Source organism: Staurois parvus, unplaced genomic scaffold, assembly GCF_062004578.1.
Source record: "Staurois parvus isolate SC_StPar_1 unplaced genomic scaffold, SC_StPar_1.0 ptg000634l, whole genome shotgun sequence".
Classification (NCBI taxonomy): domain Eukaryota; kingdom Metazoa; phylum Chordata; class Amphibia; order Anura; family Ranidae; genus Staurois; species Staurois parvus.
Window position 1 is genome coordinate 1,478,204 of NW_028318430.1, and position 12,565 is coordinate 1,490,768.

The following is a 12,565-nucleotide window of genomic DNA, read 5'->3' on the forward strand; positions in this document are numbered from 1 at the left end:
GCCAATATACTAAGATAGTTATTAAAGAGGTTATTAAATACATTAACGTGTCACCCAATGTATGGTCTCCATTCAGTAGCCAAAAGAGGCATACAAAAAAGGAGGGTTGTGAAAAGAGATTCACAGAAAAGCGGCTACATAATGAACAGAACGTGACACTAAGGGAATAATTTCCAAAAATTATGCTTTATTACACACAAATGAATATGACATATGGGCATTCGCCCTGGTTTACCATCACCTCAGTATGAGACAATACACACAGACCTAAAACCATTTAAAATGACACAAAAACCGGTCTAAATGTATGTGTAGCAGGGAAAATGGCTACATGAGTCTAGTGTCCCTGCAACACAAACACACAGGTGAACACTTCCCTAGGGAGGTGTATCCAAAAATTATGCCATGGGCATACCATAATAGAGGATATGAGGGATTAAACAGTAACCATAATGGCAAATCCCTATCAAGAAATCCAAAAAATTATGCTATAGATATATATCACATGTATGCAATGGAGCAAGCACAATATGCGTCAAAAAGGAGAGTAGCAGGCCTCAGGCCTGTATGAAGGAAGACATAAATGTCAAATATATTGTACAATACATTCCTGTGCCGGCACAAGTGGTTGGGGCCCATTCATCTGTAATATAGATAGCTGTTTCCTAGAGCTCTTGGATGGGAATATGCCCCATTTATTTCCAGGATGGAGAAAAAGATGCACACAGCAGCACTCTGCTTGAAATGGTTTCTTCACCACTACATGTGGACTATACACCACTTTTTGTAGGAAAAAACAAGACACATCCCAAAGACTCTTCTGCCTGTTGAAATATATATGGTATATCTTGTTTCCTATACAAAGCACCATGATGTCCCCATCCTGTAGTGAAACAAATAATATGTGGGAAGTCACTGACAGAGCTCACACTCTATAGAAGATATATAGGTCATATAGATCACAGAGGACCATATATCTAATGTCCTGCAACAATCCACTCACCACCTGTGCTATGGATAACAGGAATGAAAGAGAAATCCTTCATAGGTACTGCCATACAGGGCCAAGGCGGCCAAGGAACCACCGCTGACATCCGCCGATATACCGCGGGTTCCAGCCCCTTCTCGGCGCTTGTGCTGCTTAGGCTTGCCTCATGGCTTGTGAAGATGGCTTCCTCCTAATGGGTCAGCGTGCGTTCCACCTAGTGCGCATGACCGGAAGTGACGTATCTGACGTATGACGTCAACGCGTTTCGCCGATGGGCGTATCTCACTCAGCTTCGTCAGTCAATGTCATTGGTCCTGACGAAGCTGAGTGAGATACGCCCATCGGCGAAACGCGTTGACGTCATACGTCAGATACGTCACTTCCGGTCATGCGCACTAGGTGGAACGCACGCTGACCCATTAGGAGGAAGCCATCTTCACAAGCCATGAGGCAAGCCTAAGCAGCACAAGCGCCGAGAAGGGGCTGGAACCCGCGGTATATCGGCGGATGTCAGCGGTGGTTCCTTGGCCGCCTTGGCCCTGTATGGCAGTACCTATGAAGGATTTCTCTTTCATTCCTGTTATCCATAGCACAGGTGGTGAGTGGATTGTTGCAGGACATTAGATATATGGTCCTCTGTGATCTATATGACCTATATATCTTCTATAGAGTGTGAGCTCTGTCAGTGACTTCCCACATATTGTTTGTTTCACTACAGGATGGGGACATCATGGTGCTTTGTATAGGAAACAAGATATACCATATATATTTCAACAGGCAGAAGAGTCTTTGGGATGTGTCTTGTTTTTTCCTACAAAAAGTGGTGTATAGTCCACATGTAGTGGTGAAGAAACCATTTCAAGCAGAGTGCTGCTGTGTGCATCTTTTTCTCCATCCTGGAAATAAATGGGGCATATTCCCATCCAAGAGCTCTAGGAAACAGCTATCTATATTACAGATGAATGGGCCCCAACCACTTGTGCCGGCACAGGAATGTATTGTACAATATATTTGACATTTATGTCTTCCTTCATACAGGCCTGAGGCCTGCTACTCTCCTTTTTGACGCATATTGTGCTTGCTCCATTGCATACATGTGATATATATCTATAGCATAATTTTTTGGATTTCTTGATAGGGATTTGCCATTATGGTTACTGTTTAATCCCTCATATCCTCTATTATGGTATGCCCATGGCATAATTTTTGGATACACCTCCCTAGGGAAGTGTTCACCTGTGTGTTTGTGTTGCAGGGACACTAGACTCATGTAGCCATTTTCCCTGCTACACATACATTTAGACCGGTTTTTGTGTCATTTTAAATGGTTTTAGGTCTGTGTGTATTGTCTCATACTGAGGTGATGGTAAACCAGGGCGAATGCCCATATGTCATATTCATTTGTGTGTAATAAAGCATAATTTTTGGAAATGATTCCCTTAGTGTCACGTTCTGTTCATTATGTAGCCGCTTTTCTGTGAATCTCTTTTCACAACCCTCCTTTTTTGTACATCTCATGGGGCCCCCTACTGACCCCGAGCCCTCGGGCAGTGCCTGAGCTTCCAAAGGGTCAGTCCGCCCCTGGCCTGTAAACGTGCCTTAACATGTTACACACTTTCATAAGCATCAGGTGTTTTTTTCTGCCAAAACACTACTGCCAGGAGGAAAGGCTTTTAGGAGAGTTACCAAACGTCCCATGTGCATGAGGCCTAAACTGGACTAACCCTTTAAGTTTGTACTTGCAAACAGATGAAAAATCCGACTTTAAACATTTAAATATTAATATTCTTGGCTTGCATGCAGGTATTATTGCAGTTTTGTAGGCTCAACATTTTCATTACCATTGTCAAAAAACTCTTAAATTGCTTGTAGGTAATTCTTGCACAACATATATCATCGCTGAACACTTTCATAAAAAATGGTCACAGTCTTAGCTATCAAGTAACAATTCAATATTATATGTGAGATCACATTTCAAATTACAAGGCCAGGGACTGCAAGAGTCACATTGGTTATCTGATAGCCTACAATTGCCTGAAAGGAGGCAAAACCTGATTAGGCCAGGAATATTGTTACTCTGTTATTACGTCTAATTGCTATAACCTCATAACATTTCACAACTATCAGAACACTCCACTTACAAAACACGCAATACACTTTACCATATAATTATCTGATAGAAAATAGTACATTAATACATTTACATGTGAGTACATTTACAACCTGGTCATCCAGGACTTCTGATAGAGCTTCAACTGCACTATCCGCTTTGACCACTGGGGAGTGCTGAAGATTCCAAATCCACTCTACAGCTTGCTGTATGGAATGCTGAGTGACTTGAATAACTTTCTGATGCCACTTCACTGGTTCCTGAGAGACCCTACAAAACATACCACAACTGATTGAGAAGTGCTTACAGAGGGTGAAGGATGATGCAAAGTTCTTGTTAGATCCATATCTCACGGATTCAGATTCCACCTTCATGGATGTTTAGGAGTGAATAAAAGAGCATTAAAACTGACAGCATGGTATGACCTAAATACAATATCAGAAAAAGAACAATACTTTCTGTGAATTATTAAATAGGGGTCTAGTTAAAAAAAATTGCTGTGAGAATGTCTCAGCATTTTTGCACACACCAGGAATAATGCCTGCAATGTTTATAATCTGAAATGCGTAAAATGTCAGTTTTTTGTCCATTGTCTGTAACATTCTCTAACATTCGATCCTAAGGGAAAAAGTGTCAAGAACATTTGACCAGCAAGAGGTAAAGAACATTTGAGCAATAAGGAAAATAGCCCAACACTAAAGGCTAAAAACATTGAAGCAGAAAAGTCAATAATATGCAGGAGACCTCTGTATTGTGTACAAATTGAATGGAGACTCCTGTGCTCATCAATGACAGCGTAAAGATCAGCTACTGCAAATAGTGAACTGCTTTATAGAACTGATACAGTATTCCAGAGACAGACTCCCACTGTTCCCCTTAGGTCAGGGGTAGACAACCAATGTGGCGAAAAATGTTTGCAAGAAATTGTGAATGCCATATATATAAAACAAAATGAAGGGGATCTGCTAAAACTGTGCATAGTATCTAATCAGCTTCTATGTTTTATTGTCAAAGCTCAAAAAGCTGAAGTTAGATGTTGATTGGTCACTATGCACAGCTGGACCAGAGTCTGTATGCTCCAGTTTTAGTAAATCATCCCCAATGTCTACTTCACAATCTTAATCAAGAAATAGAACATTTTGTAAGTAAATAGTTGTGCTATTAACTTGATTCTGCAGTAATACCCCCCAACACTGGTGTCAGTGACAGCAATAAAATAATAAATAAAAATGCCAGACAGGGTGTTTAGCCCAAGGCCACCAGCGGGAGCGGTGTTGCTTCTGGGGAGATCCAATTGGGACACTATTTAGCCCACTTGAGATGGGCAGGGTGCCAGATTTGCCTTTTCATGGGTTGGAATGCACATGGGGTGAACAGAGATAACTATCGGTATCACTGCTGTGATTGATCTGCAGCTTTTGTTCCCCCCTCCCTAACTTGATATATGTTGGTTTGGTGGCACAAAGTGGGTGGCTATTTGTCTCCCCTATTTTGATATATTCTGCTTTGGCTGTACACAGTGAAGGACTTTCAGGTAGTTTGGATATATAATGTGATGGTGTCAAGCTACTCTGGAGCAAAGAATAGGGCTGGAGTCTTCTTAAACCCCCCCACTTTCTTTTCAATTTTTCATTAAGGGGCTAACAGCTGTATCAGGAGATTGTGAATATATCTGGACTGAATTGTGAGATGGGGAAACAGCTCTCATTGTTTGAACACTGTTTGTGTGGAGTAAATTAAATGTTCTGGAGTGACATTCTGCGGTTTAGCCACAAGATGCCACTGTTTTCCTAACACAGCCTCAGACTGCATAGATAATTCTATATTCATGAAGAGGTGGGATTTTTCACACAGAGTTTAGAGAACAGGAAGGAGAGAGACAGCAGCCATGTTTTGGAGGATGGTGAATGCAGGAGCCATGTGAGCAGAGAATGTGATGGCATCCAGGTGTGAGAACATCCCTCAGTAACCAGAGCTGCAACTAAGTGAAGCTGATCGTGTCCAAGACCCTGATCCTGTTCAGAGAAAGGAAGATTGCTGCCAGGAATGCTGATGAGAGCAGAGGAGCAAAGCAACATACACTGCAATACCGCATGCTTGTTGGAGAGACATTTGTTCTGTTCAGAGTCACCAGCGGATGCAAAGCAGACCCGGGTCGGTAAGATCGTGCACGCACCTCATTTCAGTGTTGGCGCCTAGAGACTGAGTCCAGGCCAATAGTTAGTTAGTTAGGATCTCTGTCTGTGTCAGGCCACAAGTGTTATTACTGATCATTGGAAGGACTCCATAACTTAAAGTGACATTTCAGAGAGCTGATAACATCCCACAAACTCAAGCCAGACTGGCGTTTTGCTCAGAAGGAATACTCAGGCACGTGCTACAGGACCAGTTATGGGAGGGGGAATACTGTAGATTTGTGTAAGATTGTAAGCTGTTGTGCTGCACCGCAGGCTAGCCCATACCATACACCCATACACTGATTCCTGCTCTTTTAGGGTAATAACAGGTAAGGTGTGGTAGCTTAGTTGTGCCCACCAGTAGGTAAATTACTACACTTTCTACCTTCATCCATCAGGAGGCGCCGTGCTGTGCAGCACAAGGGTCTCATCCTTTGGGCTGGGTGTATGTAAATTTATTGTATGTTCTCAGCATTTGTGGTTGTGTTTATTTGCCACATCTAAGTAAAATTCTTTTGTGGCAAAAGCTGGTGTTGGGGTTGCTTCCTCGTTCGTGACTTCACTGTATCCTGGGGAGCCCACCCCAGTACACGGCTTACAGAATCACAAGGGCACGGGTGTAAAACTGGTTGCCAAACTACAAGTCCCATGAGGCATTCCAAAATTGACAGTTACAAGCATGATTCACAAAAGCAGAAGCATGATGGGACTTGTATTTTTGCAACAGCTGCATGGCCTCCAGTTTGACACCCTTTCACTAGGGTAAGAAATATACTCTTTAATCTAGGGTTCAGAATTTTATTTTTTTTCCACACCCCCACTCTACTCTTTTATCCCTCCCATTGTGTGGGTTATAATTAATGCTTTTATTTACTTATATTTCATGCTTTGGGATCCCCCACAGGCTTGGTGGTCAAGCAAGTAGAGATAATATACTTTTTTTTTTTTTTTGTAACTGTCTCCTTGGAATGTTGTAAGGGTTAGTAACGCAGCCATTATGTGGAGCTTTGTAATGTGTATGTCTTTGTGTTTATTTATAATTTAATGGTTATCTATTTTACAGTTTACTGTAAAAGAAAACCCCTTTGATATTTGTATGAGGCTGCAAGAGTCCTGAAGAAGCAGGCGATTCCATGAAACACGTAGACTACAATCCTCAGCATCAATTTCTGTATATTTCTGATTGTACGTTGGTGCATTTTTATGAGCCAATTTGCAGGCTTTTTCTCATTGTTATAATAAAATTGTGATAATTTTTAAAAATGTGTTGTATTTTTTTTTTGGTCACTATTGGAGGCATATCTAAAGTGCCAAATATTATTTTGGTTATTTGTTGACTGCAGTAAAATATCTCCCAGTCTATACACAGTGTACACTGCACAAAAACTTTGGCCAGGAGTATGTAACATACAACACAGCATAAAAATTGCAGCGGTTCTATTTATCTAACTGTGCCGCTTACATTGCTGGTCTATGAAAAGGGAACAAAATGCCCTGGTGTTGGTGGTCAGTGGAAGAAAGACAAAATGGCCTGCTGTTGGAGATTAGTGAGAGGAAAATACCTGGTGTTATTGGTTAGTGGAAGGAAAAATGGCTTGTGTTGTTTGAAAGTGGGGGGAGGGGAAACACCCAGCTTCATCTGTAAGTGGGAAAAAATGCCCTGCATCAATGGTTACTTAGGCAGTCAGGAATAAGCATTGCAGAGTTAAGGGATCAGTAGTAAGTAATGCAGAGTTTAAGGGTCAGTAGACTGCATTACTGACCCCTGGAGAGCCAGTAATTCAGAGTGCAGTAGTCAGTAATGCAGACTTCAGGGCTCAGGAGTCAGCATTGCAGAGTGCAGAGTTCCGGAGTCAGTACTGCAGAGTGTAGGGCTCAGGAGTCAGCATTGCAGAGTGCAGAGTTCCAGAGTCAGTACTGCAGAGTGTAGGGCTCAGGAGTCAGCATTGCAGGGTCAGGAGTCATTAATGCATAGTGCAGACCTCAGGAGTCATTAATGCATAGTGCAGACCTCAGGAGTCATTAATGCATAGTGCAGACCTCAGGAGTCATTAATGCATAGTGCAGACCTCAGGAGTCAGTAATGCAGGGTGTAAGGTCAGGAGACAGCAATGCATAGTACAGGGTTAGGAGACAGCAATGCAGGGAACATGGTCAGGGGTCATTAATGTATGTTACAAGGTTAGGAAACATCAATGGATAGTGGAGGGTCAGGAGTCAGTACTGCAGAGTGTAGAGCTCAGGAGTCAGCATTGCAGGGTCAGGAGTCATTAATGCATAATGCAGACCTCAGGAGTTAATAAAGCAGGGTGCAGGACTCAGGAGTCAGTAATGCAGGGTGCAAGGTCAGGAGACAGCAATGCATAGTACAGGGTTAGGAGACAGTAATACAGGGAGCAGGGTCAGGAGTTAGTAATACAGAGTGCAGGGTTGGCATCAGCAATGCAGGGAGCATGGTCTGGGGTCATTAATGCATGTTACAAGGTTAGGAAACAACAATGCATAGTGGAGGGTCAGGAGTCAGTAATGCATAGTGCAAAAGTCAGAAGACAGTAGGGCAAGGTGCGAGGTCATGAGTCAGCAATGCAGGGAACAGGGTCAGGGGTCAGTAGTGCAGGTTACAAGATTAGGAAACAGAAATGCATAATGCAGGGACAGGAGTCAGTAATGCAGGGTGCAAGGTCAGGAGTACAGGGTCAGGCATCAGTAATGCAGGGTGCAGGAGTCGGTAATCCCGAGTGCAGAGTCAGGGGTCAGTAATGCAGAGTGAAGGGTCAATGTTGCAGAGTGCAGGGTCAGGGGTCAGTAATGCGGCTTGCAGGGAACAGAACCTGGATGACTTGCCATAACTGATGGAACCATGAATTCTGCGCGCTACTAGAAATTCCTGAAGGAGAATGTCTAGCCATCAGTTTGTGACCTCAAACTCAAGCACCCTTGGATTATGCAGCAGGATGTTTAGGGAGCAATTACTTTTTTACATAAGGCCTGGCAGGTTTGGAAAGCTTTTTTCCCTTTAATAAATGAAATGATCATTTAAAAACTGCATTTTCTATTTACCCAGGTTGTCTTTGTGTATTATTAAAATTTGTTTGATGATCTGAATCATTTAAAGTGTTACTAAACCCACAACAGTAAAATCAGTCTGTATATGCAGTAAAGCATGCTTGGTATACGCACTGTGGGGTTAATCCTCTGCATTGTGTAAAAAGGAAGTTTGATGCTGCCTTTTCTGATCCTCCCCTTGTTCGAGTGCCCCCCTCTTATCTCCTGATAAGACATATCATGTGGAGGCACATGCTTAGTTTGGTGTGTATTGCTAGAGAGGTTTTTATTTTCTTGGGAGAGTGCATGTGATCAGCACAGGGCCAATCAACACTGTAAAGCAGAATGAAAACTCCTTCTACAAACTTTAACATGTGCTCAGCAGGGCACTGATTGAAGTCACAAGACTACTCTAACTGCTGATGAGAAACGTTTATATTTACAAAAATAATTGCACTTCCATGTTCTGTGTTCTGTAAGAGACCAGATATAGTGAATGCAGGGTCCTGAGTTTAGTAACACTTTAAGTGTGACAAATATGCAAAAAAAAATAAAAAATCAGAAAGGGGCAATTACTTTTTCACAGCACTGTAATGTTTCATTCAATAAAATATCTGCTAAACCTACATTCATATATAGAAAACACTACAACAATTCTATTAGAATGAATTTCATGTGAACATTCAGAGCCATTCAGGATATTGGGACACATGCTATGAAAGTTATGTTCTATTCTTTGGTATTGTTTTTAGAAATACTTGGAAAACTGTGCAGTTATTTAAGATGAATCTATCTTTTCCCTTGTAAAATGTAACATTTTATAAAATAAGGCATAGTTCTGAATAATTATAATGGGCATAGCTGAATTCAGGACAGTATTTGATTGAACTGAAATGTGTGCAGCCATCTTTCGACCTCGCTAGACACCAGTGGTTGGATATTGGGTGAAACATTTTTTATTTAGGTTGTGTGAACTTTTGTGTGCACCTCTGCTAAAAACCATTCACAGACTGAATTATTTTGAACATCAACTGTTATTAAATGTCTTTGGCCAGCTTTTAAGTTATGTTCCAAACATGTTTTTCAAGATAAATACTGTATATTTTTATGTCTGTATTTTATGTCTGTGGGATAAAAATATATTAAAGATTTCAGCATGTCAACATTTAAAATGAAGCCCTGGTATGAAGAACTGTCTGGTCATTTCACTGTTTGAGCTTTTCATCAACCATAGTTGTGGTGCACCATTCCACCCAAGTACCCTTTGTCAGTAATCTAGAGATCTGAGGACATTTTACTGATCAGTTTTAACATTGAAGAGTTAATCATAAACATACCAACTAAACACTTTCTCATACTTTGATGCATAGAGTTTGTAATTTTATGACCACTAAGAGGTTTTTCACAGTCACCAATTCAGTTCAAAAAAATTCAATTTTATATTAATTGGCCATGCAGCAAGCATAGGCAGAGAGAAAGTGCAGGAAAGGAGGTACACGTTCTTCAAGTGTTACTAAACCCTGGACCCTGCATTTACTACACCCGGTCTCCCACAGTACACAGAACATGCAATTATTTTAGTAAATATAAACTGCTAAATACCTTTTTTCATCAGCAGTTGGAGCAGTCTTGTGACTTCAGCAGAGCACTGTTTAAAGTTTGTAGGAGTTTTCTTTCTGCTCTAGGAGGATGCAAAACCCCTGACCTCTGTCTGGATAGTGCTGATTGGCCCTGTGCTAATCACATGCAATCTCCCAAGAAAAAAAAAAACTTCTCTAGCAATACACACTAAACTGAGCAGGTGCAGAAGCGTTACCGGTTCAGTATGTCTTATCAGGAGATTAGAGGAGGACACTGGAAGAAGGGGAGTATCAGAGAAGACAGTATCAAACAGCCTTTTTACACAATGCAGAGGATTAACCCCTTAGGTTCCACAGTGAGTATAACAAGCATGCTTTACTGCATATACAGACTGATTTCACTGTTGTGGGTTTAGTAACACTTTAAAGTTTATGAAACTTTAGAGCTTAAGCTGATTTAAAGTTCAAAATTGGGCTGCTTCAGCAGAATATGACAGAAGTTGATCGTTTTATTGATTTCTGTTGATGGGGACATACTTAAAAACTTTACGTGATCAGTGGCGGCAGCCTCCAATCAGTGCATTCTGATCCCACTGGCAGTAAACAGTTTCCTGGGGGAGGGGATGCCTCCTTCCATCTGGTTTGTGTGGATGGAGAAATCTGTTCGTTTTTCAGCAATATGGCTGAACAAAAGAAAGCTAGCCCTCTATGACCAGCTTTAGGTTAAAAGAAACTATAGGTTTTCTACCTTTCACACAGCTGCATGCTTTCTGGATAGCATTACAATTTTAAGAATTGGTTTCATTTGTTGCAAAGGTATTTGCCTTAAAGGTTCAGTGATCTATTCACATTTGCCAAGATGTCTTTGTAAATCAATTACTAAACTGAGGCCGCATAAATTGTAGGATGTAATTCTAGCTGTACAGCAAATTTCAACCCACTTGGCCTAACGTGATCTTAACAATATATTGCGTAAATCTTTTTTATCTGAGCAACTGAGCTATCTTGTTTTGCAACCAAAACAAAGAATAGAAAATACTTGAGACTTTTCTTTGTATCATTTTGGTTAAGATTAGGTTTCCAGGTTAGCAGGTCAGTATTGCCACTGCAGCCTATTGTTACCATTATATGTATAATTTTAATAAATATTATTATTATTTATTTCAGGTACTTATATAGCGCTGTCAATTTACGCAGCGCTTTATATATATATATATTGTACATTCACATCAGTCCCTAACCCTCAAGGAGCTTACAATCTAAAGTCCCTAACTCACATTCATACATACACATACTAGGGCCAATTTAGACAGGAGCGAATGAACCTACCAGCATGTCTTTGGAGTGTAGGAGGAAACCAGAGTACCCAGAGGAAACCCACGCAGTCACAGGGAGAACATGCAAACTCCAGGTAGGTGGTGCCATGGTTGGGATTCGAACCAGTGACCCTAGTACTGCCAGGTGGAAGTGTTAACCATTTAGCCACTGTGCTGCCCCATTATTATTATTATTATACAGGATTTATATAGCACCAATAGTTTGCTCAGCGCTTCGCAATATAACAGGAGACATTACAGCAACAATACAGTTCAATACAAGAGGGATAGGAGGGCCCTGTCCTTGGAACTTACAATCTTGGAGGGAGGGGCTAGTGGTACAAAAGATAATAACTGTGGGGGATAGACTGGTAGGAAGAGTAGAAGATTCCATTATTAGCTGAGGGCAGGATAGGCTTCCCTGAAGAGATAAGTTTTCAGAGATTGCCTAAAAGTGAGCAGAGTAGGCGATAGTCTGATAAATTGGGGTAGAGAGTTCCAGAGGATGGGGGGAAGCTCTGGAGAAGTCCTGGAGACGAGCATGGTAGGAGGAGACAAGGGAGCTAGAGAGTAGGAGGTCATGCGAGGAGCGGAGAGTACGGTTTGGGTGATATTTGGAGACAAGATTGGTGATGTAATTTGGGGCAGAGTTATAAATGGCTTTATATGTTATTGTTAATGTTTTGAATTTTATCTGTTGGGCAACAGGAAGCCAGTGGAGGGATTGGCAGAGAGGGGTGGCAGATACAGAATGGTTAGTAAGGTGGATGAGTCTGGCAGCCGCATTCATGATAGACTGAAGAGGGGATAGCCTGCGATGATGTAGGCCAATGAGGAGGGAGTTACAATAGTCAAGGCGAGAGATAACAAGGGAGTGAATAAGTTGCTTAGTAGTTTCTGAGCTTAAGAACGGGCGTATCTTGAAGATGTTGCATAGGTGAAGTCTACAAGATTTAGATAGCGATTGGATTTGGGGCTGAAAGGACAGATGGGAGTCTAGGATTACACCTAGTACCCTGGCATGAGGGTAGGAACTGATCGTTGTATTATTGATCTTGATGGAGAAGTCAGGGGAGGGGGCACGGGCTGGAGGGAATACTAAGAGCTCAGTTTTGGAAAGATTGAGTTTGAGGAAGTGGAGTGACATCCATGCCGATATGTCGCTTAGTAGGTTAGGAGACTGAAGGGGTGAGGAGTAGAAAGATAGATTTGTGTCATCAGCATAGAGATGGTACTTAAAGCCATGGGAGTTTATCACGTGACCAAGGGAGGAGGTGTAGATGGAGAAGAGTAGGGGTCCAAGGATGGAACCTTGAGGGACCCCTACAGAAAGAGATAGTGGAGGAGCC

General features: G+C 41.7%; 1 protein-coding gene across 1 annotated transcript in view; it reads right to left on the minus strand.

The window, feature by feature from the left end:
- VWA3B (von Willebrand factor A domain containing 3B) overlaps positions 1 to 12,565 on the minus strand; it is a 254,156-nt gene that overhangs the window by 220,769 nt on the left and 20,822 nt on the right. Inside the window, exon 4 of the mRNA XM_089693477.1 lies at positions 3,212 to 3,368. Within this exon, the coding sequence (XP_089549603.1) occupies positions 3,212 to 3,368 (157 nt within the window). The remainder of the gene's footprint in view (positions 1 to 3,211; positions 3,369 to 12,565) is intronic.